At 36.1% G+C, this 27,441-nt stretch overlaps 1 protein-coding gene across 1 annotated transcript in view; it reads left to right on the forward strand.

Annotated features, from left to right (window-relative positions):
- Window positions 1-27,441, forward strand: part of casp (Fas associated factor casp) — a 439,916-nt gene that overhangs the window by 343,621 nt on the left and 68,854 nt on the right. The window contains exon 16 of the mRNA XM_090414528.1: window positions 18,660-18,770. Within this exon, the coding sequence (XP_090270654.1) occupies window positions 18,660-18,770 (111 nt within the window). The remainder of the gene's footprint in view (window positions 1-18,659; window positions 18,771-27,441) is intronic.

Here is a 27,441-nt window from a genome sequence, read left to right on the forward strand (position 1 = left end):
ATTAATGGGGTTATAAGTAGCTACTAGAATTCTGAGGAAATATGATTTAGTAGTTACTTATATTTCCATTAATAAACTATCCATATATTTCCCATTGTCTAAAGATAAACTCTTCAACTATGTCTCTTCCTAGTGTATATCAAGTTCCATGGGACTGCCAGCTTTCCTATTTTGGACAAACTGGATGTTCAATAGAAAAAAGAATACAGGAACATCAATCTTATATTCTTTACAAAAAATCCAATAAGTTTGGATTCCCATTCAGAACATTTAAGCTAGAATGATTTCCTTCAACTAGAAGAATAGCGTGTATATGAAGAAGATAAGGAGTGCAAAAGAACTTGAGCTAGTTTTCAATTACATTGAGTATGCTAAGGAATTTTTGTTTGGTGTTGATCTTGATATGGAACGAAGTTTTGAAGTCCACTGAAATTTTGATTAAGCGATCACCAGCTATCGCAAATTGCATGAGAAGATGAAAAAGTCGAGCACAATTCAAACATCTTTACTTAATTTTATTTTGTAAAACAGTAGCTCAATCAAATATTTAGACATTAAATAGAAATTGAAGCAATTGATTTTTATTAACTTTGATGATTTTTTCCTCTAAATATAGCTTATAGCAGAATATTTTTCCAAATTTATGCTAACTGATGAATGAATTATAATTATTCCTATTGTTTATTGTATTCGCTTAATGTGATTTTGCTTAGTGCTTAATTTATGAATTAATTAATCACGTTAAGTGAGGTTTTCCTGTATACAAATTAACTTTTTTGATAATTAAAATATAGCTTTACAATTGCAGTTGTGACTTGTAAAAAATTTGGGTTAAGCAGTTAGTCTTAGCACTTAATAAACATTGAATGCAGTTTAGGAATCACTGAAAAATTTTTTCCTTAAGCAAATCCCTCTTATTTCTCTAAATAGTTTTCATAAATTAAAAAATGTGTGCATATACTAGAATATTAGACCTAATATGTATTCCTTAAAAAAACGGTTTTTACCTTTATTGAGGTCTTAATGAGAGATGATGAGACTGAAAGGTTGAAACCAGTCTAGGTAGTGACCCTTCCCGTAATGTATAGCATTATACATGTCCATAAAGATATGTCCTTTGCAATGTGGGATGCTAAGGCAAGTTGCCCAGTCCTGAAAATACTTCAGATGCAAACTATGTTTGCTTACATTTGGATAAAGGATTAAACCAAGGATATAATTTCTTGGCATCTTTAATTTATTATATACTGCTAGTTTTTTGTTTTGGCTAATTTCTCTCTTATTCCATATAAAATTTATTCAGCTTACCTTATTCCTTATTCACCAGCTCTCCTTATTTTGTTGTCTATTTCCAGATTTAACCTGCCATGTTCACTAAAATGTGCTTTAATAGCTGAAATATTTTACTTGTTCTATAGGATCTATTCAGAATGCAGCTGAAATTTTCTATGCTCTGCACATTTTCATAGTTTTGGTATTTTTATTGCTGAGTTTCATCCCAAATTTGTTACAGCTATTATTCACTTTAGTTAGAGAATCCTGAAGACTTGCACTAGATGTGTTTAGGAGTACATCATCTGCATAAAGCAAAGAGCTAAGTTTGACATCTCCAATTTTAATATCAGATCTAATGCCAGTTTCTTTCATGATGTGATCCATAGAGATGATAAATAACGGAGGGAATAATATACATCCTTGTCTTACCCCAGATTTTACATTAAACCAACTTCCTGTATTTCCTTCAATTGTAACTGCTGACTGAAAACTTAAATATAGACTATATTGCTCTGTACAATGTTCCATTCACTCCTATAATAGTAATACAGATCGTTGTCTTATTCCAACAATTTCTCAGCTATTTGTGTTAAAGTGAAAAATCTGAACTTCACAATCTTTCTCAACCTCTTTTCAAGTATGCTTGCATAAATCTTACCTAGAACACTTAGTAGAGAAATTCCTCTCTAATTTTCACATTCAACTTTATTCCAGTTTTTATGGATGGGTGCTATGAGAGCTCTACTCCAATCATTTTGAATTCGTCCTTCTATCTAGGCCCTATGGATTATATGCTGTAGCTACTGTAAAACTTTTATGCATCCATACTTAAGCATTTCTGGTCAAATATCATCTATTTCAGCTGCTTTCCACATTTCAAGTTTTTAACATTTTTTTTTCTACCTCAGGTATTGATATGTACTCCTCTTTGCATTCCTCTTTAAAATTTTTTAGTTCTGTCACTGCTTGATTTGGTTAACTGTCTCTTTCAAAGTAATTACTCCGAACATCTAGGATATCCTTATCTTCAGTTTTCATGTCGCCATTATCATCTTTGATACCATTATCATCTTTTCCGTTTCTAAGCTTCAATAGCTTTCAGAGCATTTTGCCACCTTCCAGATTTTTATTTTCCATACTTATACCAAAGATTTCCTATGACTTTTGTTTAGCTACTTTTGTACATAGCTTTGCTCACTTACATTTTTCTCTATATTCTTTTAGGGCATCTGCGGACTTACATGCTAGGAACTTTTGGTATGATTTCTTCTTCTTTTTCAGGACTGCTTCTTTAACTTGTCTCTACGATGGTATTCTTCCTTTTTCTATCTTTGCAGTCAAACTCACAACATATCTTAACAGCTGAATCAATCAATGTCTTCTTCAGAGTTTGCCACTGAGACTCCAAGGTTTAGTTCTTGTTTTCAAACTGCTTCAAATTTTCTTGAATAATGACAGCAGAATTGGCTAAAGGTAATGGCTACACCATGATACTGATCAAATTTGCCAAGGCATTTGACAGAATACCACATGGAAAACTATTACAATAACTGGAGAGGATGGGAATAAATATGAGGCTAGTATCATGGATGGGTGGGATGCTGATGGACAAACACCAGAGTGTAGTATATGGTGGAGGAGAATCTAGGAGAATGATGGTGACCAGTGGAGTACCTCAGAGTTCAGTACTAGGACACTATTTAATTTGTATTTCAATGACATAGGGAAATATTTAAGAGGGGATATTTAGTTGTTTGCTGTTGATGCAAAATTGGGGAGAGCAATAGACGATAAAGGTGATGTAGATATCCTGCAGGATGGTTTATATAAATTGGCATTGTGGGCAAGGGATAATGATTGTCAGTTTAATGTTGTAAATGTATGGTTATTATTATTATCTGAGAACTCCAGGGATTCAAGAACTCACCGAGGAAGGCTATAAACCCAAACCAGCTGTCATACCTTTCCTTAAATTCATTCACAGTAGATGCACTCACTAACCCTAAAGGCAAACTATTCCACTCACTCATTGCTCTCTGGGAGAAAAACCTAGTGCTTACTCTTTTTTTTACTGTGAACAAACATAGCTTCCATAGATGCTCCTGTGTTCTCTCTCTCTCCACCTCCCATATAAGAAAAAATTTCATCAGATGATATCTTATAACACCCATTCAAAAATTTATAGACCTGTATCATATTAGCCATTTTTCTCCTGTTAACCAGAGTCTGCAATCCACATACTCTCAATCTGTCTTCATAATCTAAATCCCATAATCCGGATATAATCTTTGTAACTCTTCTTGCACTCTTTCCACAGCTTCTTTATCCCCTTGGAACCCGAGAGGCTAAATGATTTCCTTATCCTTACATCTCAAGGTTCTCTTCAACATCACAATTATCCTCTGAGTTGTATTTGCAACTTTTGCTATATGACCATTGAACATCAAATTCCCATCGACCAATATGCCAAGAACCCTTGACTCATCAGTTTCTTGTGGCATAACCCTGCTAATGCTGATATAATATACTGCTGGAAATCTAATCATATCAAAGTGCATAATTTTACACTTCATAACATTAAACTGACAGCCTATAATGCTAATATAATATACTGCTGGAACTCTAATCATGCCAAAGTGCATAACTTTAAACTTGCTAACATTAAACTTGAAAGACATTTTTGTTTGACCAAATTTCCAGTCTATTCAAATCATTTTATAATTTCTGAATATCAGTAGCATCCCTGAGTGTGCCCCCCCCCCCACTTCACATCATCGGCAAAAGTTGCACATCTGATGATAGACCTTGCCTGATGTCATTAACATACAGATCGAACAATAATGGCTCGTTGATTGAACCCTGAGGTACACCACTGGTCACCTCTTAAATCTGGCAGATTGGCAGATTCACACCTACTGTATACCACTTTCTGATATCTGTCTGTCAACCAACTTTTCTCCCTGATCCAAGTCAAGAGTTTATATTACAATTCCATATTCTACTGGTTATGCAACAGCCTTTTGTGTGGTATCCTATCAATCATCATCATCAAATTCTTGCATGTACCCTCAAGGGATGTATAGGATATGATAGAACCACATGAAAAATTTACATCATTACTAACTTCCTATCTACAATTTTCCTCCAAATCAGTCTGTTACCTAACAAGACTCCAACTTTGTCAGATCTTATATTTCTATCTTCTAAGGCACTTTTTACCATATCAATCCAGCTATATCTTGGTCTTCCTCTGGTTCTTTCTCCTGCCAACCTGCAGAGAACACTTGTTTTGCTAATCTTTCCTCACCCATAGGTGACCAATACCACCTGAGATTAGCTCTGTTAACGCATACCTGGATGCCGACAATGTCAAGTTCTTTCCTAATATCCTCATTTTTAATATGGTATTGCCATTGATGCCATCTGTTTATGCCTCTAATCTTTCTCAGGAATCTCATATCTATGGTCTCCAGTTTTTGGTCAAGTGTTTTACTTCTAATCCATCTCTCAGAAACATAAGTTAAAATTGGTTTGAACACTGTCTTGCATATGGCTAATTTAGTGTTTTGACTAATTTCTCTCTTATTCCATATAAATTTATTCAGTTGACTTCCTACCATACTAGCTTTGTTGATTCTGTTTCCATATTTAATTTACCATCTTCACTAAAAATAGTGCCTAATTACTGAAATGTTTTACTTGTTCTATAGGTTCTCCATTCACAATGTAGTTTATATTTTCAATGCTTCTGCCTGTTTTCATTGCCTTTGTCTTGTTATTGTTGACCTTATACCATATCCATTATAACAGTTATTCAATTTAGTCAGGGAATCTTGCAGACCTGTAGTGGATTTATTTAGAAGTAAAACATCATCTGCATAAAGCAAAGAGCTGAGATTAATATCTCCCATTTTGATATCAGGTTTAATACCACTTTCGTTCATAATGTGATCCTATAATGAATAACAAAGGGGATAATATACATCCTTGTCTGATACCAGATTTAACATTAAACCATCTTCCTGTACTTCCTTCAATTCTAACTGCTGACTTACAACTCAAATAAAGACTAAGTATTGCTTGATATAATGCCCTGCTGACACTATACAACTGCAGTGTTTTGAATAACTTCTCTCTTGGCACCTTGTCATATGCTTTTCCAGATCTACAAAACTTTAATACAGATCTTTGTTATATTACCATAATTTCTCAACTATTTGCCATGAAGTGAAAATTTGATCCTGACAGCCTCTATTTGGCCTGAATCCAGCTTGTTCTTCACCAAGCTTTTTTTCCACAATCCTTCCAAACTGTTTCTCAAGTATACTGGCATAAATCTTACCAGGAAAACTCAGAAGAGAAATACCCAGTGGTGAGCTATGGAAATTTTAACAAAGGGATTGCATCATCGAGAAAAAAAAGGGGGGCTAACTTAGCCCTTATACTTATATTACGACTTTGTTGAACTTCTGACAGATGTGATAATTCCTGTAGGATATCAATCATTTAAAATATCTTTTAAAAATTCCAAATTGAGAAGTCGGTTTAAAAAGCCTTATATTTATCGTTCAATGCAAGATGCTTGCATAAAGCTGGGAAATTTTTCCACACAGCAAGAACCATTCATAAACTGCAAGCTGCCTATCATGGTCCAACACACATGGCCGATCTTTAAAATTTTGATACCAAGGTCTTTTGCAATTGTATTTAATTCTCGTTGATTTTTTTTGGTGATTGGTGATAAAAAGCATATAATTTATCCATAAATATTTCAAAATGATTTATTTCTTTAATGTTTTTTATCGAATCGTTTAATTCTAAGTGTAAACGATGAGCTAAGCAATGCCAAATCACAATGTTGGGAAATTTTTGTAGAAGTTTGATTGCAACAACTAGCTCCATGAGAACAAAATGCAATGAAATGATTTTTTATATAGTTATCAGAAAATCCATATGAATTTAAAGTAGCAATTATAGTAGCATGTATACATTCCACGATGGTATTTTCTAGTTCTACAAGATTATTAAACAAGAAGAACAAGTGGCTCGCAAATTTGAGAAAAATTTAACAAAGTGCTTGCACGAGCCTCTGCGAGCCCCTTATAGCTCACCACTGGAAATACCTCTGTAATTTTCAAATTCAGTTTTTTTCTCCTTTTTATATATGTGTAGTATGAGAGCTCTACTCCAATCATCTGGAATTCGTTCTTCTGTCCATGTCTTCTGAACTATGCAATGTACCCTCTGTAAGACTTTTATACCTCCATACTTAGGCATTTCTGGTCGAATATCATCTACTCCAGCTGCCTTTCCACATTTCAGGATTTTAATGGCTTTTTCTACTTGAAGTATTTATATGTGTTGATGATTGTATGCCCGTCAGTGTGCTGTCACTGATTGTTTCATTTAGCAATTTTTCAAAGTAATTATTCCATACTTCAAGGATATCTTTTTCTCCTGTTTTCCTGTCACCTTTATCATCTCTAACTCCTTTTACAGCACACTTTCTTCCATTTGAGAGCTTCTTCAACAACTGCCAGAATATCTTGCCACCTTCTTAATATTTATTTTCTATGTTCTTACCAAAGTCTTCCCATGACTTTTGTTTAGCTAGTTTTACACAATGTTTAGCTTTCTTACATTTGTCTCTGTATTCTCTAAGAGCACAAGCTTACTTATTTACCAGGAACTTTTGAAATGCTTTCTTCTTTTCCTTCACCTCCTCTTTAACTTCCTGTGTCCACCATGGAGTTCTGATTTTTCTATCCTTGCAGACAACCTCACCACATGCTTCTCTGGCTGAATCAATCAGTGTTTTCTTAGGGTTTGCTACTGAATCCCCAAGGTTTGGGTCCTGTTCTCAAACTCTTTCATTTTTTCTTGAATAGTGTTTGTGTATTTAAGTCTACAGTTCATATCTGAGAACTGCTCAACTTTTATTCACCTTAAAACTTTCTTACATGTTATTCTTTTCAATATGAAATTCAATTTTATCCTGCTCAAGACAAAAGAGAAGACATCACAATCAACAATAACATAGTGAATGAGACTTTTCTTATTCCTTGCCTCTTCTCTCCATGTGAATTTGTGTACATTTTTATATTGGAACATGGTGTTGCAAATAACCAGTCCATGTCCTGAGCAGAAATCCAACAGGTATTTGCTATTATTATTAGCTTTGCTCTTTTCTCCAAATTTTCCCAAAACATTTTTGTACGTCTGACAATCATTTTCCACTCTGCTATTTAGATCCTCAACAAGGACCAATTTTCTTTTTTCATTGTGTCATTTGCTTTTTCTAAAACCTCAAAAAATTCCTCCACTTCTACCTTGGTATCATACCTTAGTCCACTATCCCATTCTGATATTTACGCACATCACTACTTGAAATTGCCCACCATTCAAGATTAGCCTCATATTTAGTGTTGAATACTTTGACTACTCTTTCTTTTCCTTGATTGTCATTACCTGAATATAACATTTTACATTCATTGGTCAGAAAGATCTCACCAGTTTTTGTCTTTTTTGTTTCAGTCACCTCTGTTATGTCAATCTGGAATTTATCCAATTCCTCAGCTAGCTCCAATTCTTTGCCATTCAGGCTTCTTATGTTGATAATACCGATCTTCAACTCTGGTGATATTGAGTTGGGTATCCTATCAAAAATTGAGTATCCTGTCAAATGCCTTAGAAAAATACAACATTATCATAATGTATCCATTCCCTTTATCCAACTTGGCCATAACATTGCTATAAAATATGAGCAATTTGCTAAAACAGGACTTTTCTTTAGTTAATCCATGCAGAGTATAGCATGTTTGTCTCCCCATTTCTGTATGGAAGTTCTTACCAACTTCTCTAAAAAGTTCGCTACCACACCAGGGATACTGATAGGGTGTGGTTAGCTACACCAGTTTTTACACCACCCTTGTACAATAGAACTATCATACATTCCTTCCATACCTGTGATATCATTCCTGAGCTGAGACTCAAGTTATACAAACATGTAAAGGATCTAGCCAATTCCACTTTACGTTCCTCTAGCAAACGGGTAGATATTCCATCTGTCCTTTATAAAGAAATTCTTATCCAGGTTATGTAACAGCTGTTCAGCCTCATTTTGGCTGAACAGCTGTTGAACCTCTAACTCTTCATCCAATGTAGCACTGTGCACCATGTTACATACACCTGTTTCATGTATCTTAGCAGAGTGAGCACTCGTTGTTTGAACAGTCTCATTAGCTTCTGACACTAGAGTACCATCTGCATTCAATAAAGTTATTCTTTCACATTCATTCTTTCTTTAACTTGCAGCATAACAATAAAATTCTTTTGGATTGTCTTCAGCTTGCATGGCCAATTTCTTTCATACACTGATTTAGCTTTCCACACAATAGTGGTTAGACGTCTGGCCTGAGCTTTATATATTTCATAACTCCTCTCACTCTTATTCTCATGATATTCTTTCCACATCATCTTCTTGTTAATCTCTTGCTTTATAAGGTTGCACATCCATTTCACTCTGAATGTATTTATTCTTCGAAAACTAGGAATACATTCAGATACCACCTCATTTAAGCACAAAGATATAGTAGACCTAAAGATAAGTTGTATGTAGTCCTTTTGTCATTATTTTGAGGGGAATAAGTTAAGAAAATATTTTTCAAATGCATATTTCAGCTTATCAAATTCAGTCCATTTTTTGCTGTACTATGTATGATCTCCACTAATTCAAGAAACAGTAGGTTTCATATTGCATAGCAATAGGTTTTTTGACCTGTTCTATGGGATTGTTGTAACAAACTATACAAGTTATTTGTAGTATAAAATTTAAGTATAAAACAGACTGTACACTTGCAATTATTTGTGTGGATGGCTTAAAATATCCTGGTATTGTAGAAATGGTTTGTCAGATTTTTGTTAAGTAACAATTATTTTGGCATCCCCTGTACATACAGTTTGGCCTTCTCTCATGTTGTGGCACATCGTGAAATGAATTAGAATTTACTGTTAGTCAAGAAATCATCTGCATCCTTGTCCTGTAATTGAAGGATTTATCTGTGAAAATTCATCAGCACATCTTTCTCTCTGCTGCAGTTTTGGACACTAGCAGGAAACTTTCATATCAGGTATCTGAAGTGCTGTCATGTGTATAGGCAAACTAGCTGCATATTTTGTTTCATGATGCCTAACCTGATGGCTAATTCACTACTTAGCTTATCTATCAACTCACCATATATAGTTAAGGATCTGTTTACCTTGAGGTATAGGACCCATGTTTACTTAAATTTTAGTTGGGTTTTAGTGATTCCATAATCAGACATTTGCCAGCTATATGCATTTAGCATGAGCCAAAACATTATGACCAGCTACCCAGTGGCATATTGGACCTTCCTTGGCTGAGATAAATCTTATATCCATCTTGGCATTGACTCGGCTAGGCTGTGGGAAGTGTCCTAAAATATTTTGGACCAACTGGACAGAATGATATCCCAGGGATCAGCAATCAAATGAGGCACTGGCATTGACTGGCAGATGCTGGGTTCCATATGGTGTCACAAATGTTCAGTGGGAAAATCAGAAGAATTAAGTAGTCTAAAGAGTACAAAGAATGCTTGGATATATACTCTTCGAGTCATGCTCACACAACGTGAGCCTTCTAACACAGGACATTGTCTTGCTGGAAGAGTCCAAATCCATTGGGTCACATTTTCACCGTGTGGAGCAATACCTGATCAAAAACCATCCCCAGGTAAGAATTAGTAGTCAAGGTATATTCAGTAGGAATAAGAGGAACCCAGTCTGTTTCCAGCCAAGAATGCATTCTGATTGGTCAAAAACAGGCTTGGATGGTCATTGTGTTTTTGGTTTATAAGTATATTTCTCTGTAACCTCTTCTGGGCATTCTCTAGTCCTTGATAAATTTCTCTTCTGATTTCTAACTTCTAATTTCTTCCTTCTCTAAATGAGATTTTCAGGTAGAGAAATATTCAGTGGTTGTGCATATTTGTGGTATATCTACCAGCTTCAGTGGTTGGGTTAATAGTTATTAAGAAGTACAGTAAAATTTGAATTGAAGGGAAGATCAAATTTCTTAGATGATGCCAAGGCAATTTTTGTAATATACGAGGGGTGGTCTGAAAAGTTCTCGGACTAACAATGAAAAAACAAATTTATAGTTTCAAAATTATTTTTATTTTTCTATATAATCTCTGTTAAGACTAATATATTTATTCCAGCGATGCAACAGCGCCATTATCCCGTCCCTGTGGTGGTTCTCAGTAAGATCTGCAAAATACCCCTCTACAGCTGCAGTCAGCAAGGAAGAGTTTTAGTTTTGGCAAGAGATAGAAGTCAGAGGGAGCCAAATCTGGGGAATTGAGTTGATGTCCCAACATTTCATAGTGCAGATCCCTTAATTTTCCCATTTGCCAAAAACACCTTTGTGTTTTTGGCAATAGCCGATTTCAAAGCCAAATAAGAAAACTCTAAGATAGAATGTAGAGTTTTCTTATTCGACTTTGAAATAATGTGGGATTAAATATCCCCTTAATTTAAATAATTTTAACATCACTGAAGTGAAGCCTTTTGGCTCTTTATTTCATTAATTTATCTGTGCACCTTTTTGACAATTCATACTGTAAAGTATTAAAGCTATTATCACTATAATCTTGGTATTATTTGGTCTACCTACTCACTGATGAGACCTCAATAAAGGTTGAAACCAGTCTGGGTAGTGATCTGTCTCCCTTAATGTAAAACAACATACATCTCCTAGGGAATGAGTTTTACATTAGGGCAAATACTAAGAAAAGTGATCCTTGCTTTATCCACCTTTACAACAAGTTGCCTAGTATTGTACCACCCAGGTGTTTGCTCACACTTGGACTCACCGAACTTTTATAGTTTGCTATATTCGGCATGAAACTCTTTGATTTGACTTGTATCTTAGAGTTTTCTTATTCGGCTTTGAAATAATGTGGGATTAAATATCCCCTTAATTTAAATAATTTTAACATTGCCGAAGTGAAGCCTTTGGGCTCTTTATTTCATTAATTGTTAGTAGTATTACTACATTCATAGGTCTCAACTCTAACTGGATTTAAGCCATCCAATATCATTAGCAACACGCCCCCTCCTCTCCTATCCATTCTATCCTTCCTAAAAATACTGTACCCATGACACTCGATACCAGTTAGTAGGTCTGATTCTGATAGCCAGGTCTCTCTAATTCCTACAATCTGAGGTCGCAACATATTGACTAAGGCAGCGAACTCTTACTCCTTTGTTTCTGATATTCCTAGCATTCATGTACAGACATAATAATCTACCTGCATGTTCTTTTGTATACTTTTGTTTGCAGTCTGCCTGACACAGTTGGACATCTTGCAGATCTCTATTCTTCTCTAATGCCTTACACATGTAGACATCTTTGCACTCATGTGATGGGTTTGAACTGGATGAACACAAACCCAAAATTGTTCTTGCCTCGTCAATATTTCCATTATACAAAGCCCATTCCCGTCATTAACACAGTTAAGTACCATTTCACTCTGACACTCGCATTCACACCATTCCTCCCTTTATAATTTAGTTTCCCTGACTCTGTGTTAGGTCTCATGCCAGTTATTAGTTTTTCCAGACTCCTGATACCAAATGAGTTGAGGTGTAGGCCATCCCTCTTATACAAATCCAATCTTCCCTCAGACTCACTCCACACATCCAAAAACTTGCATCCATTCCTTCTACATAGCCTATGGATCGAATCGTTTGCCTTTATAGCCCTTCTTTTTAATTCATTTTTATCAAGCAAGGTAAAATACTACCTGATTTTCACTTTCTCACTCTTCACTCTTGCGTCTTCCAGCAACCCTTTCATTTCCTCTCTCATACTGAATTTATCGCTAGTTAAATCATTCATACCCACTACAACTACGATTTTGTTTATCATTAGTATAAAATTTGGAGGAAAGTATGAAGCCAGGAGATTTGGCTTTTTTGGGTGGATTTTTTTGAGTGTCTCTTCAGTAAAGAAGAAATCAACATTAAATTTTGGTTCGAATTACAAAGAGAATGAACATGCACAGTATATATAGAAGGATCACTATTGGGAAATAGCTGAAGAGTGTTTGAACAGTGGATAGGGTTGTCCGGTATTCTGGTAGGCATGCAAAGAAATTGTGTGAAGTTATTGGTGATGGCAAATGCAACAGCATCTCTTCCTGCTGAATTATTGCAGTTGGAAAAGATTCAAAATGGTTAGGAGGCATTAGGAGAATGAGAAAGATATCAAGTGCATTTGATAGAAAGAGGCCAGTTTTATATTTTGAACATGTGAGTCAGGTTTCTTTGGACTCTGGTTCCCTTCATACTTCAGTTCTGTATATTTTATTTTGCTTTCAGTTTGCATTTGTTCTTTTCTGTTTATTAATTATTTAATATATGAATGTTAGCTCATTTAAGTTTTAAACTTGATGCTCATGTAATCATGCTTTCCAATTAGTTGCAAATAGTCTAAGTGGAGTCAGATTGGAAAATTCTTGTATTTTCCAATCTAACCCCCAAACCACTAATGAGGTTTGGGGGTTAAATAATTTTTTTATGGTATTATGGAGCATAAGCCTCATCGTAGGAGGCCCAACTTAAACAACATAGTCTACCATACCACTCCTTAAACCCATTCACCATCTACACATTCACCACTCTATAAATCGGTGAATTCCATGGTTCAATGCCCTCCATGCAAAAAAAAAAAAAAAAAAAAAAAAAAAAAAAAAAAAAAAAAAAAAAAAAAGCCACCTCTCAACCTCCTATTCACTGCTACCTTTTGCATCATTCAGTGATGGCCTCTTGTCCATATATGAAAAACACCAATCCCCTGTATCAATCCTGTAAATACCTTTCAGTTTAAATGTCTTATGTCATACCTTGTCTTCTATCGACCAAACTCTGCAGTTTGCACCCCCCCCCCCCCCAGTCTATTCTCATAACTAACATTGTAGAGTCCTGATATCGTTTTAGTTATTTGCCTCTGTACTCTCTCCAGGGTTAATTTATCCTCTTTAAATCATGGTGACCAGATCTGATTACAGGGCTTTGTATAATGTAATCACCACTCTCTTTCATCTCTAATGGTCAAAGTCCTATCTTGGTACTTGGTATTGAATTAGTCCTCTGGGTTGTCTTCACCACCTTTGGAACGTGTATCCTAAACTCCACATTTTTATATATGATCACCACTAGATCTCTTGCCTCATCCACTTCTAATATTGACCAATACGGTATAACTGCACCAAGTGAGTATGAGACATCCATTTGTGTATTGCAAATTTCAAGACTTTATATTTACTTGCTGACAGCCCATTAATTTGCCCACCTTTCCAGCTTATTCAAATCCTTATCCTTTTCAAGAGCCTAAACATCAGCACGTCTTACCAATAACCCTCTCCTAAGCTTCACATCATCTGCAAAATAAATAATTTTTCTTTATTTATTTACTTTAACTTTTGTCCTCATGAGACTGCAATGATATTGAAATGGAATCTTAAGATCTCTCTCTCTCTTTTTTTTTTTTTTTTTTTTTTTGTGGAATTTCATTGTCTATGTTTATATGAGGTGTCACGATTTAATTCCCGAAACAGCCGTGTAGTATCACCTGTGTGGTGATTTGTTTGGAGTCATGTGAGGTGTTTGTACATCTTTTAACTAATGCGTGTGTAAACCTTAAGCCGATAGAGCCATGCATGTAAACTTTGGCGTAAAATGTGTGATCGATATTTGGAGCAACGTGTTAACATCAGATTTTGCGTAAAAATTCGACAAAACTGCTACAAATGTTGGAGCTGTTGAAAGTGGCATGTGGTGTGGATGTTCTGAAAAAGTGAAGTGTCTTTGAGTGACATAAGAGATTCATAGGTGACCGATAAGATGTGAATGATGACCCCAGAGGTGGGCAGCCAAAAACAAAAATGATGGATGCAAATGTGAACAGAGTGCGAGATTTGGTAAGGTCTGACAGACGATCAAGTGTGTGATTAATGGCTAATGAATTGCAAATGAATTGAGAGACAGTCAGGGTAATTTTAACTGAAGAATTGAGTATGTGATAGATTTCTTTGAAGTTTGTGCCTCAGATCTTGATGGACGAACAGAAGCAGCAGCGGGTTCAAGTTATGACTGATCTTTCTGCAAATAAACACATTTTTCTGAGAATAATTATGGGTGATGAAACCTGGTCCTTTCAGTACGATCTCAAAACAAAATACCAGAGCATGCAGTGGAAAACCCCAAGTTCGCCACTTCCGAAAAAGCACGCATGTCAAGTTCCCAGTTCAAGACTATGGTGGTGTGTTTCTTTGAACACAAGGGGGATAGTTACTATTAATTCATTGACCAGGGACAAACGGTCAACCAACAATGCTATTTAGAGGTGCTAAAAAGATTATGAGATTCTATTTGGAGAAAAAGACCCAAATTGTGACCTGACAAGTGGATCATCTATCGCAGCAATGTGCCAACCCATAGTGTGCTCATCATGAGAGAGTTTCTTGTCAAAAAATTGATTACTGAATTAGGTAATCCTGCTTATTCACCTGACTTAGCTCCCTGTGGTTTCTGGCTGTTTCCAAAATTAAAGATTGCGCTAAAAGGACGAAGATTTTCTGACATCAGTGATATTCAGCATAATGTGATAAAGGAATTCAAGAGTATTCTGGAAAAAGAGTTCCAGACCCGTTTCCCAAAATGGGAACACTATCTAAACTAGTGTATAAATGCACAAGGGAGCTACTTTGAAGGTGACAGTAGCCACGAATGTATAGTTCCGAACATAGGTTTTTTTTTTATAGGTGCATTCCAGGAATTAAATTGTCACACCATGTATATTTTGAAGGAGATTGATGTACTATAGTTATTTTTAATTTTTTATAGTACTGATGTAGCTTGGTATGTGAGAGATAAGCAATGAAAAAAAAAATTAGAAAAACATTCTGCAATAAACAGATAAAGTTCAAAATCTGTTAAAAATGGTGCTATATTTGAAGTCACAAAATGTGACTTCAAATACTGAAATTTTTTTTTATGTGAATCTCACCCATAAAAGGTTGTAAAACTTTCATTAGCAATAGGATTAAAGGTTAGTTAGGCAACTTGCATGTATTTTGAGTGTGTGGCTATATTATTTCTTCAGTAATTATTAATATAGCATCCATTTACCATAAATGAAGTAGAAGTCTAACTAGTCAGATAATTACATTTGATGCAGAATTCCACCTGATTGAAAGAACTGCCAAGTGGGATTTAATATCATTGATAGATAACTGGAATTGCACCATGGTATCAGTATATTTCAGATTGAGTGGCCTCTCAAGTGGAATTGCTATTAAACTTTACAGATAAGTAGTACAAGTTTTATATATTTGAAGTCTGTACCGTCACTGAGACCAGCCTTCTAGAATAATTCAATCTTATTAAAATTTTCTGTTGTTACTAATATATGTAAAATACACTGCTTGAAAAGAAGTCAACAGACACTATCATGTGAGGAACAATCAACCTACATTCCCCCTATGATAGTGATCATTGGGAATTTTTGACCGTTCTTTCTGTAGGCATGTTATGAGGTCCTGGACTGTTGTGGGACTCATGTCTCTTGGCCTCACCCAACACCCCAGTTCAGGGGTCGGCAACCTTTTCAGACTTGGGGACCACATTCAACTTTATTTTTAATAATCAGGCCACAAGCATTTAATTAATAGAAAATAGTGAGTGAAAAAAATACTTAAGTTATCAATTTTTATTATATCAATCTTAAAAAAAGCACAGAAATATTTTAAGTACGAGATATGAAACAAGCATAAAAATGAAACAATAAAAAATTATTATCACATAAAAACAAAGTAATATACTTTATGCATCACAATATGTGTGTCTCCCTGCTTAATGTGCCTTTTGTGATTGTTTTCCCTTGCCCAAATTATCTAGATCCACTTTATAACCTGAGGTGAAAATTCAAATCAAAGCATGCAAATGTTAATCAGTCAGTCAAGAAGAAAATTTATTTTTTCTAAAACTCATGGCAGAAAATTCTTGTTTGCAAATGTATGTGCTTCCAAATGTGATCATCATCTTTGCGAAACTGATTAATCCTTAAAAATATTTTGGTAAGCATTGATTCATTTTTTGGATATTTTCTAACAAAAATGTGTTTTTTAATGTTTCATTGTGTTGCAATTCCAAAACTTCCATCTGTAGATGGTTTTGTAGGTCATCAATGTCGACATTAAAAGGGTTCAAAAATAATTGCCTTTCGATGCTATTTTTATGAATATCCACAAATCTTATTGAAAATTCTATTTGTAAATCTTCAATAATACCAACAAAGTTTCCTTTTGTGCTTGCCATCCAACTGTAGATGCCGATTCGCAACATATATAATGATGTAGATTTTCTTCCATCATATATTTCTTCAACAGATATAGTTTGCCTTCAAAAGCTTTTATGTCAGAAAATAGTTCTGTTAGTAATTTAACTTGGCCCTGCAGTTCATTAAGGTAGTTGTAATGTCTATCATAAATGCAATAGACATTATCCATTTTTTATCTGATAGTTGTGGGACAGTACATGTGTTCCGTCATGAAAATATCTATTTCTTCATGTAAATTAAAAACAATCTTTTTTAGCACAGAACCTATACTTAACCATACTTGAGTAGTAGATAACGTCCTCTTGAAATGTCCATAACATCTTTTCTTGAAGATAAAATTTTATGGGCCACATGCCATGTAAGTATAGTCAACCTTTTATGGGCTGCCAAAAATGTACATTTGGGCCCTATGCGGGCTGCCAGTTGCCAACTGCTGTTCCAGTTCATCCCACATATGTTCAATAGGGTTAAAATCAGGACTCTGCAAACCATGAGTTACAGCAGCAGCTTTATGACATGGTTCACTGTCTTGCTGTAAGAGACAATGGTCAGTTACGTAGAAATGCGATAGGTAGTGTGACATTCTCCAGAATGTTTAGATACTTCTCAGAGTTCAGTGTTCTACAAACTACAGTTTGTAGAACACTGAAGTTTGTCTCAGAACACTGAAGTTTGTCTCAGACTGTAGTTTGAGACAAACTTTTGCCTCAAACTACAGTCTGAGGCAAAACCAGGAAAAACAGGACCATACTATCACACTGCCATCTCCGAATTTTATAGTTGGGGTTGTGCAGCCTTATAAGAGATGTTACCAGGCATCTGCCACATCTCCATTCATCCATCTGCTCAGTAAAGGGTATAGGATGATTTGTTGGTCCATAACAGTTTTCCAAGTCCCACTGTACATGCTCTATGCACCACTAAAGATGATACTGCATGTTGGTTTGGATAATGTGGGGCTTTCATATTGTAGTCCTACCATGGAAACCCATGTTGTGAGCCACGGTTCTGAATATTTTTGTGCAGATTAATGTTCTAGTTAATGTCTGGAACCCCACAACATGACCATGGCACCCTATGGTCACATTTGGTGAGTGTGGTGGGTTGTCTGCTGTGGGTATCACTTACAGTTGACTACCTGCACTTCCATTTCAGTATGGTGTCACTGATTGTTGATCTGAGATGGCCCATTTGTCAATAACTTGCCGAACAGATAGGCTTGCAACGTGTTATCCTATCACAACGCCTCTTTCAAACTCCATCAGTTCCCTTCTCACAGCCATTTCACCCAGACACAGTTGCACTGCCATAGGAGCATCGTATTCCTTTGGCTACAGACATTTATGCTGGCTACAAACACGTGGCTTGTTACATTGCGTGATGCACCTTGCCCATGGGGGATGTCCATTGACTTCTTTCCAAGCAGTGTATTTTATATACAACCAATTGACATATATTCTCCTTCACGTATATTTTCCTCACACATGAAAAGAATTTAGATTTCCTACTTTTAAGATAACAAACAACTTCTTTGCAGATTTTGTCTAAACTCTACTTTTCGACCAGTACAAACATATAGGTACTTTGCTATGAATGATGATGATGCAGATTTGCCTGTCTTTGTATGAGAAATATCTGGAAGACTTCATTATCATCTAGAACTAAGTCATTATAACTGCATGCTTATACCAGATGTTGGTATAAGCATGTTGGGGGGTAATTGTTTTGAATTGTCACTAAATTAGTGAAATAGAATTTTTTTCACATGAACTTCTTAGTGATTATTACTAGTTTGCTGTGGCTCCTTAACAGTGCTGTAAGGTTGGAGTTGTCTGTACAATTCCAACTAAAATTTGCATTGTAACATTGCATATCATAAATATTTGGCTGCAGTATAATACTAATAAATACATTTTTTTAGAAAATCAGTTTAGATTTACTTTTTGTTAAATATGTTTAGGATGAAGCACGAAAATTAGAAGAAGAAGAACGACAGAGGCAGAAAGAAGAACAGCAACAAGAAAAAGAGAGGTTAGAGCAGCTGCAACAACAGGAAGAAGCTGCAAAGAAGGTAATTTATATATTACAGTTTGTTAGGTGCTTTATGAGTTAGTGGATCTCCATTGGAATTTGTATGGCTCAACAATTGAATTAATTGTGTAATTGGTTATCCTTACATCATTTTAGTGCAAGACAGAAATGTTCACTTAACATACTATACTTTGAACAGAAAGTGTATCCTTTCTTTTATGTTCGTGTATTTGATAAATTATGATGTAACATAAAATTAGTGACTTATTAAACACACACACGCACACAACTGCTGTTAGCTTCATAATTAAAGAATGACTTAATCTTTGAAAACCTTAAATATGTAGAGATTTAATTTTACAAACGCTGTACTGCATGATTATAAAACATTAGTCAGAAAACAGACACCCAGATGGCATTGTTGTCATATGTGCTGTGGAAATTGTGAGTGAATGTATGGATTATAGAGGACTTGATTCCTCTAATTAATCATGAGAATTCAAATAGAATCTCTGGAGACAACAAGAATCTTAACGGTGCAGTACAGTGACAAAAATTCACAGTTTTGATAAGTACTTCATAATACAAAATGAAGGCTGGAGACTAGAAAACCACTTGGTAAATACAGGCAGGGATTCAGTTTATGCTGCTTCAGCATAATGCTCGTTTAAGTTGTAAAGGGAGGGGGGGGGGTTTAAAAAATACGAGAAACAAATTCTGTGGAAATAGAACATTCTGAACAAATCAACATTTATGAAAGTTTTCCTTCTGGGTTTCATTTGACCATTGATTTATCTACATTTCAGCTATTGAGGCACAATTTTTAGTATAGATGACCGGTTAAATTTTGTAAATAGACAACAGAATTAGCAAAGCTGGTATGGTAGGAAGTCAATGGTAGGTATGATGAGAGAGAGATTAGTAAAATACTAAACTAGCTATATACAAGATGGTGTTCAAACCAATTTTAATTTATGGATCTGAACATCAGTGGCAGTGTCATATTAAAAATGAGGATGTTAGGAAGGAACTTAACATTTTTAGCATTTCAGAATATGTTAGCAGAGCTAATCTCAGGTGGTATGGACATATGAAGAGAAATTAGTTAAAAAAGTGTTCTTTACTAGGATGGCAGGACAAAGACCAAGAAGTCGAAGATGTAGGTGGATTGATATAGTAAAAAGTGCCTTAGAAGACAAAAATATAAGATCTGATAATATTGGAATGTTGACTGATAACAGGTGAATCTGGAGGGAAATTATTTATAGGAAGTTAGTAATGAAGTAACTTTTCATGTAGTACTATCATAAGATCCTGTACACCCTATGAGGGTATACGAGGTGGTATCAAAAAGTTTTGAGACTAGCTCTGTTTATGAGAAATTGCTTTATTTATCTACGTTTACACACTATCACTTTCAAAATAGTCCCCTTGCATATCAATACAGTGCTCGCAACATTCTTGCCTCTTCTGGAATGTGTCCTGGAAGTCTTCTTTTCGAAGCATGTCAAGCACCTTCTGCGATTTGTTCTGGATCTCCGCAATGGTGTCAAAATGGTGACCTTTGAGCTGGATCTTCATTTTCGAGAAGAGGGTGAAGTCTGCAGGAGCCAAATCTGGCAAGTAGGGTGGGTGCGGAAATGAGATCATGTTGTTTCTGGTGAGGACAGCTTGGTGACAGGGTGCATTGTCGTCGTGGAGCATCCAGTTTTTCATGCGCCATAGATCTGGTCAGTTTCACCGAATGTCCTCCCTCAGACGCCTTAAAACCTGGCAGTAGAACTCGCTATCGATGGTATGGCCCAAGAGGACGAATTCTCGATGCACAATGCTGCGAATGTCGAAAAAGATGATGAGTACACTTGGTTGAGCTGCGGACCTGCCTCGCCCTTTTCGGTCATGGAGATGATGGGCTCTTCCACTGTGAAGACTGTTGCTTCGTCTCAGGGTTGTACCCATACACCCAAGTTTCATCACCTGTAATGAACCTCTACATTTATTGCCCAGTTTCATGCAGAATTTCATGTTGTTCTTTGTTCTAACTTGCTGTCCATGATGAAATCGCAGATGTGGTAACGCAGGTGGTCAGAATAGCATCAGTTGCACAGCTCCCGATGTACACAGGACAATGTCTTTTGGCACACTGACTTACGAAGGTAGGTGCTCCCTGTGACTGCACGCACAGTCACAGGGAGCACCTATCCATCTGTTGGCGTGTTACAAACCTAGTCTCGAAACTTTTTGATATCACCTCGTATGTCAGGAATTTGATGATGATGCATTTTTTTAACTAAATAATGTTAATTTTTAACTAAATTTTTGCAGTAATTCATTATGAATATTTTTCGTAACATTAATTTAAACAAATGTAACTTTAGAAATTTAAATGTTTCTAGATTTTTATAATTTCGTGCCCTTCTAGTTCTTTCTTATTTCCTGCTATTGCTTGTATTTGTAGTTTGTCATGTTTTCATTTTGTGCACTTTATGTATTGTTCCTTGTAATCCTTTGTATTCTGCCTGCAGTATACTGTTTCCTGTCATTTCCTTTCTTCTGGTTCCTATGTTTTTCTTTTGTTCTGTTTCTCCACAATTTGTCTGTTTAATTTCCTCAGATTTTGTTATATTTCATACAATTTTCTTCTATTATATTTCTCACCAATTCTTTTGTTTCATAATTGTGAATCCTTTGCTTGGAAATGGTTTGCTGTAGTGAAGGTTTCAACTTTTTCTGTTTGTAATAGTGAGTTTTGGTTCTGTAGGGTTCAGAGATGAGGACTTTTCCATAGGTAGTTATAATGCATCATTCTGTTATAGTGGTATTTGTTAAAGTGTGCTTGGATTATAAGAATGGAGACTTGTGAAAGAGATGTAATGTATGCAAGCTCTCTAAATTTGGCCTAATCAACTGTTGCAACTATAGTGTAGAATTCTGAGGGGGGGGGGGGGACTTATAAATCATTAATATCTCCAAGACTGGATATTCTGGGATGAATAAATTGAGTTATTGAGTGTGGCACTTTATCCCCCATAACACAGACCTTAATCGTGTGAGGAAAATGGATGTCAATATAATGTGGCAAAGTGTAAGGTTATGCATTTTGGAGTGAAAAGATTAGCAGCAGTATATCACATTGGTGGAACCGTACTCCAGGAGATTGATGGGGCCAGGGATTTAAGAGTGTTGGTGGATTGGGAGTTGAAGTTTAGAGGGCACATTGCAAAAGTGGCTAAATCAGCTCATCAAATCACTTGGTTGTTGAAAAATACTTTAAGAAGCAGAGATGATAGCAGGTCTGTGGAATGAACCTTATGAGAACTGATTGAAGATTTGTGGGTTGCAAAAATTGGCCGATAGGCAGAAAAGGGGCGATATGATTGAGACATTCAAATTACTGAAGAGTTTCTATAAGATTAATCCAGAAGATATTTTTGAGTATAGGACTGGTGGTGGGAGGATTAGGAGCCATACATGGAAGCTGGACAAGAATGTGGTTAAGCAGGGGTTTTAGAGCTAGGGTTTTTACTTGGAGAGTGGTGAATGAGTGGAATAAGCTACCAGAGTCTGTTGTGGGTGCTATGACCGTGAATGAGTTCAAGGTGAGGTATGATAGATACTGTGTGAATGTTGAATAGTTGTTCTTGACATGATGTTAGGGCCTCCCTCGATGAGGCTGTCGACTCCTTGGAATTGCCCGAAATAATAATAATAATAATTATTATTATCATGAAATTATGAAATTATCATGATTTTTGTCTTTTTAAAGTTGAAACTGAGGCCATACTGTTCACTGTACTTAAGGGTTCCATCCATAAGTTTCTCTTATGAATGGTTAGTTTGGTATCTTAAGTTTTATTTTGATTTTTGCAATTACTGGGTTGCAATCCGATCCTGTGTCTGCTCCAGGATATGTTTTTATTTATGTTAATCGCATTTCGTAATCTTTTGCTTATTATTGTATAGTCAATTTGGTTTCTATAGATGTCCCCAGGGCTATTCCATGTATATGGTCTTCTGGAAAGATGTTTAAATAGTGTTTTGGCAATTATTAGGTCATTGGTTTCACAGAATTCAATTAATCTTTTACCTCTTTCATTTCTGACTCCAAGCCTTTGTTTCCCATGCAAAATGAGATCTTTTCTGAGCTCACTTTTGCATTTAGGTCTCCCATCATTATAATATCATCTGACTTAGCACTAGAGATTGCAGTTTGGATGTCTTCATAAAATTGTTCCAACTCTTCATCTGGGTGGTCTTGTGTTGGTGCATATGCTTGGATAATGTACAAGTTGAATGCTTGTGCAGTTATTTTGGCTGTTATGATTCTGTCATTTATTGGCTAATATCCATGTAGAGAGTTTGCAATTCTATTACTTAGGACAAGCGCTACTCCGTTAAGGTGTAAGTCACTGCCAGAGTAGATTATAGTGTGATTTTTTCTTCTTATTATGCCTGTATCTGTTCGTCTCACTTCACTGATACCTGCAATATCCACCTTCATCTCTTCTAATTCTTGGATTAAGTTGTCTAATTTGCCAGCCTCATGGAGTGTTCTGACGTTCCATGTTATTTTCAAGAGATTGCCCCTGGTTTTCAGACAAGGGACACCTGAGAATATCCTCCCTGGAGGGTTTGGGATATCATCTTCATACACTACCTTAGTAGTTCTTGTCTTACAATTCCTGGTTTCAAGCTCTTCTTCCCTGTATTTTAGAGGTGTGACATGGTGTGTTACATGGTAAGGTTCCAATGTCTTACACGATGGCTGGCCACAAGTCCCTTAGACGTCAGGATGTGCTGTACTCTCGATGTGCCATACAGCTTGTTGTCATGCCCTTAATGCCAGTGATCAGTCAATGTTGATTCTTCTGCCATCTTGACCATTCCACACTTCATGCACATAAAGGTTGACATTCCCTATTTACAGCATTCTATATTGCTGATACCCTCACTTAGTTTATTATATCTTCAGGACTGGGGTCAGGTATTACAACACTTGGTCCACCTTTGCTACAAGTTGCCGGGTGTTGTACTACCTGACCCCCAGTCCTGAAGATATTTTCAGGCACAAACTTTGTTTGCTCACACTTTGATAAAGGATTAAACTAAATTTATTATAGTCTAACCAAGTGAAAAATAACTTTCAACATAATCTTTCATCTTACCTATAGGAGTTTTGGCAACTCCTATAGGTAAAGATGACCTCGCCATTGCTTCTGCCTGGTATCTCCACTTCTGGGCCTGGCTCCCACTGAAGAGACCTCAATAAAGGTCAAAACTAGTCTGGGTAGTGGCCCTTCCCTCAATGCATAACATTATACATATCTGCAAGGAGAGGTGTTTTGCATTATGGGAGATACCAAGATAGGAGTGATGTTAGCTTGGTCCACTTTTGCTACGAGTTGCCCGGTGTTGTACTCCCTGACCCCAGTCCTGAAGATATTTTCAGACGCAAACTTTGTTTGCTCACACTTGGATAAAGGATTAAACTAAATTTATTATAGTCTGTTAGATCTGAAACAGGCGACCTCGTTCTACATGATGTCACCATTCCAGAGTCTAACAGAAATTAACCATAATTTGAGCATACTTATCATTTAGCACAATGTGACCATGTTTTTAAAGGAAATAACATCTTGCAAATTAAATTTAGAACTGTTTAAAATGAAGTTAATGTATTTATATATCAAATGTAAATGTTAGTCAACAAAAAGGGGCAGTTATAAGAGAAATTTTCAGTAATATTCTACAAGTAAAAGAATGCCAATAATTTTCTCAGATGTAACACCCGCAGGGAGGTGTTACATCTGAGAAAATATCATGATGCATACATTCCCGGAATTAGAAAGCCCTGTATGAGGATCGGTGAGGTCACCCAGTCGGGGACCAATCAGCAGGACGATAGGAGAAATCAATAGGAGAAAACACCTTTCCGAGTTTGATTTCCGACAAACTCGGAAAGGTGGTGCTCTTGGGGAGTGTATAAAACCCTCAACACGGAGAAACCCCCCCCCCCCATTTTGTTTGTTCCTGTATTCTCTCCGTGTGCTACAAGTGTTCATAGTGGTTCAGTTCTTATTTTTAAGAGCTGACCTTCGAGAAGTTCCAGCATGCCACTGCCACAGAGCACAGCAAGATCGAACGTAGGCCATCAATGAGAAGAAGCATTTACGTAAATCCATAGCAAAGAAACATTGCCTAATTCAGGAAGAGCATGTGAATCCCACGTGGTGGTAGAATCAAGATAGCCAGAATCTTCACAAAGAAGAAAGGATGGAGAGAAACCGAAACAGTGTAGATAAGTACTTTCATATGTTCTAGCCCCTTTTTGTGAAATTGACTAACAGTAAGGAAAAGAGTGTATTTCAAATATGTGATAAAAGGAATTATGAAGAATTGAAATTTATGTGAATAACTATACCTTTGGGCTGAACTTTAAGAACTATTAGTTTATTAGATATTTTGTCGAGATCTATTTGAGGAAAAATATTAATGTGCTAAATGCCTAGCTGGCCTAATGAGTTGTAAACTAAAATATCAAATAAGTTGAGAAAATTGAATTGTAAAGATTTAGAAATCAATGTTTAATTTAAGAACGAGAGAGTGAGAGGAAAATAAGAGTTTAACTTAGTATTAATAATTGTTTTATTCCTGTATTATATTAAATAATGAATTCATTAAAATTGTTTGATACCTTTCATGCCTGTATTTCTGACCATGCTGACTGACCCTTCATAAAAAGTTCGAACCTGTGATCATATATGTGCGCGGGGATATCCCAATTAAGAGAGAAAAGGGGCACGACTGCAAATAAACTAGAAAACCTAAGCCTTCTGAATTATAGTAAATGATATTAGTGGCACCTGATATCCTATAACTGTCCTTAGGCTGAGTTTAACTATACCCTTAAGGCCCAGGCTGGCGCAGTAAAAATAAATTTGCCCGAGTGAATAAGGATAGCTTATAGTGATCAGGGAACAGGTATTTCTGGGGGCCCAAAAAAATTGAGAAATTTGAGATAAGCGATAAAATCACAGATTCAAGTGAGATAGACGACTTAGGGATACATGAAGTTAAAGATAGCAGATAGAAGCCAAAGTATATATTAGAAAGTAAATCACGCAAAGAATAATAAAAAAGGATAAAGATAAAAGATATAACAATGAGCAAGGGTAGAAACGTAACAAGTCTAACCAAGTGAAAAATAACTTTCAACAATACTAACCTGTTTATTTCAACTTCACACCTCACAAATTTAAAATCTGTGCATACCCTATCAATCTCCACACTTTGCAGACACAATTCTTCTGTAATCATTAACAGTAACTCCCCCTCCTCTTTTCACATTTTTATCCTTCTGAGAAATTATATATCCATCTATTTCTATTCCTGACATCACATCCTTCTCAGTCAACCAAATTTCACTTATTCCAATTATCTTTGGGCATACTGACTCAATCAATGCAACAAACATGGCTTTTGTTTTGAATACTGCTTACATTTGTGTACAAACATAACAATCCCTGTGTCCTTGAAGCCATTCTACCAGCACCAACATTCTCTATTCTAGATGATATATTACATCTCTCTCCAATCTGACCATTCCCATTTCCCTGATTGACACTGATTTCCATTCTTCTGATCCAAACAATTGCTCAGACCAAATAACATAAATCATCCTCACAGGAATGAAGGTGTCCATCACTCATTCCACTCCAAACTCTCAGCCACCATTCGAGCCTTAGTTCTCTAAAAAAAAAAAAAAAAAAGAAAAAAAAAAGTGTGCTAATGCTGTAAAAGAAAAAAACCTCTGCTCACCATGAATGACTCAAAATTCAGTCTGCCTGCTCTGTCTACACTGCAGCTTGCAACAGTTGTAAAAGAGTCATCACCAAGTCAGACTTTAATAATGCCAAATGCCACAAGCTTGTCTCATGCTCAGATGGCAGTCACGCCTTCTGGTCCCTTGCCAAGGCCATTGGGTGCAACTTCTGCACACTGAGGTTTCTGCCACTCTCACATCTGGATGGTACTGTAGTTACCTTACCTAAAGATAAGGCCAACTCACTGGCATCACTTTTTTCTTCTAATTCCTGCATTGACGACCAGGGAAAAGTTCTCTCTACTCTACCAAGAATGGCTCCCTTCATGTCTCCCATAAGTCTTCTGACAAAAAGAAATCTGAAGAATTCTTAATATTCTAAATAACCTAGACTCAAACAAGGCATCTGGTCTGGATGGTATCTCACCATTTATGCTAAAAATATTGGGCCCAAGAACTAACACCTATCCTGTGTTGCTTCTTCATCCTATCCTGTTCAACTGCCATCTACCCTACAACATGGAAACAAGTCCACATCTAACCCATCCCAAAGAAAGGTGATAAAAGTCAACCAACGAACTACTGTTCAATTGTTTTCACTCCTGTTCTCTCTCTCTCTCTAAAGCTATGAAGAAGGTCATCAACAACCAACTCTTGAACCTTATAGAATCACACCAACTAATCAATGACCAAGTATGGATTCTGTCACTTGCAGTCTACAGCTGAACTTCTTGCTTACACCACTCACCTCTGGACTTAGACCATGGAGAAACTCACATGGTTGCCTTCGACATTTCAAAGGCATTTGATCAGGTTTGGCACAGGCCTACTTAACAAGCTGCCATCCTATGGTCTGCTTTCCTCACCCTGCAACTGGATCACCAACTTT

The sequence above is a fragment of the Typopeltis vanoorti genome, chromosome 25, assembly GCF_054136105.1.
Source record: "Typopeltis vanoorti isolate ZY-2024b chromosome 25, IOZ_Tvanoo_1.0, whole genome shotgun sequence".
Lineage (NCBI taxonomy): Eukaryota > Metazoa > Arthropoda > Arachnida > Uropygi > Thelyphonidae > Typopeltis > Typopeltis vanoorti.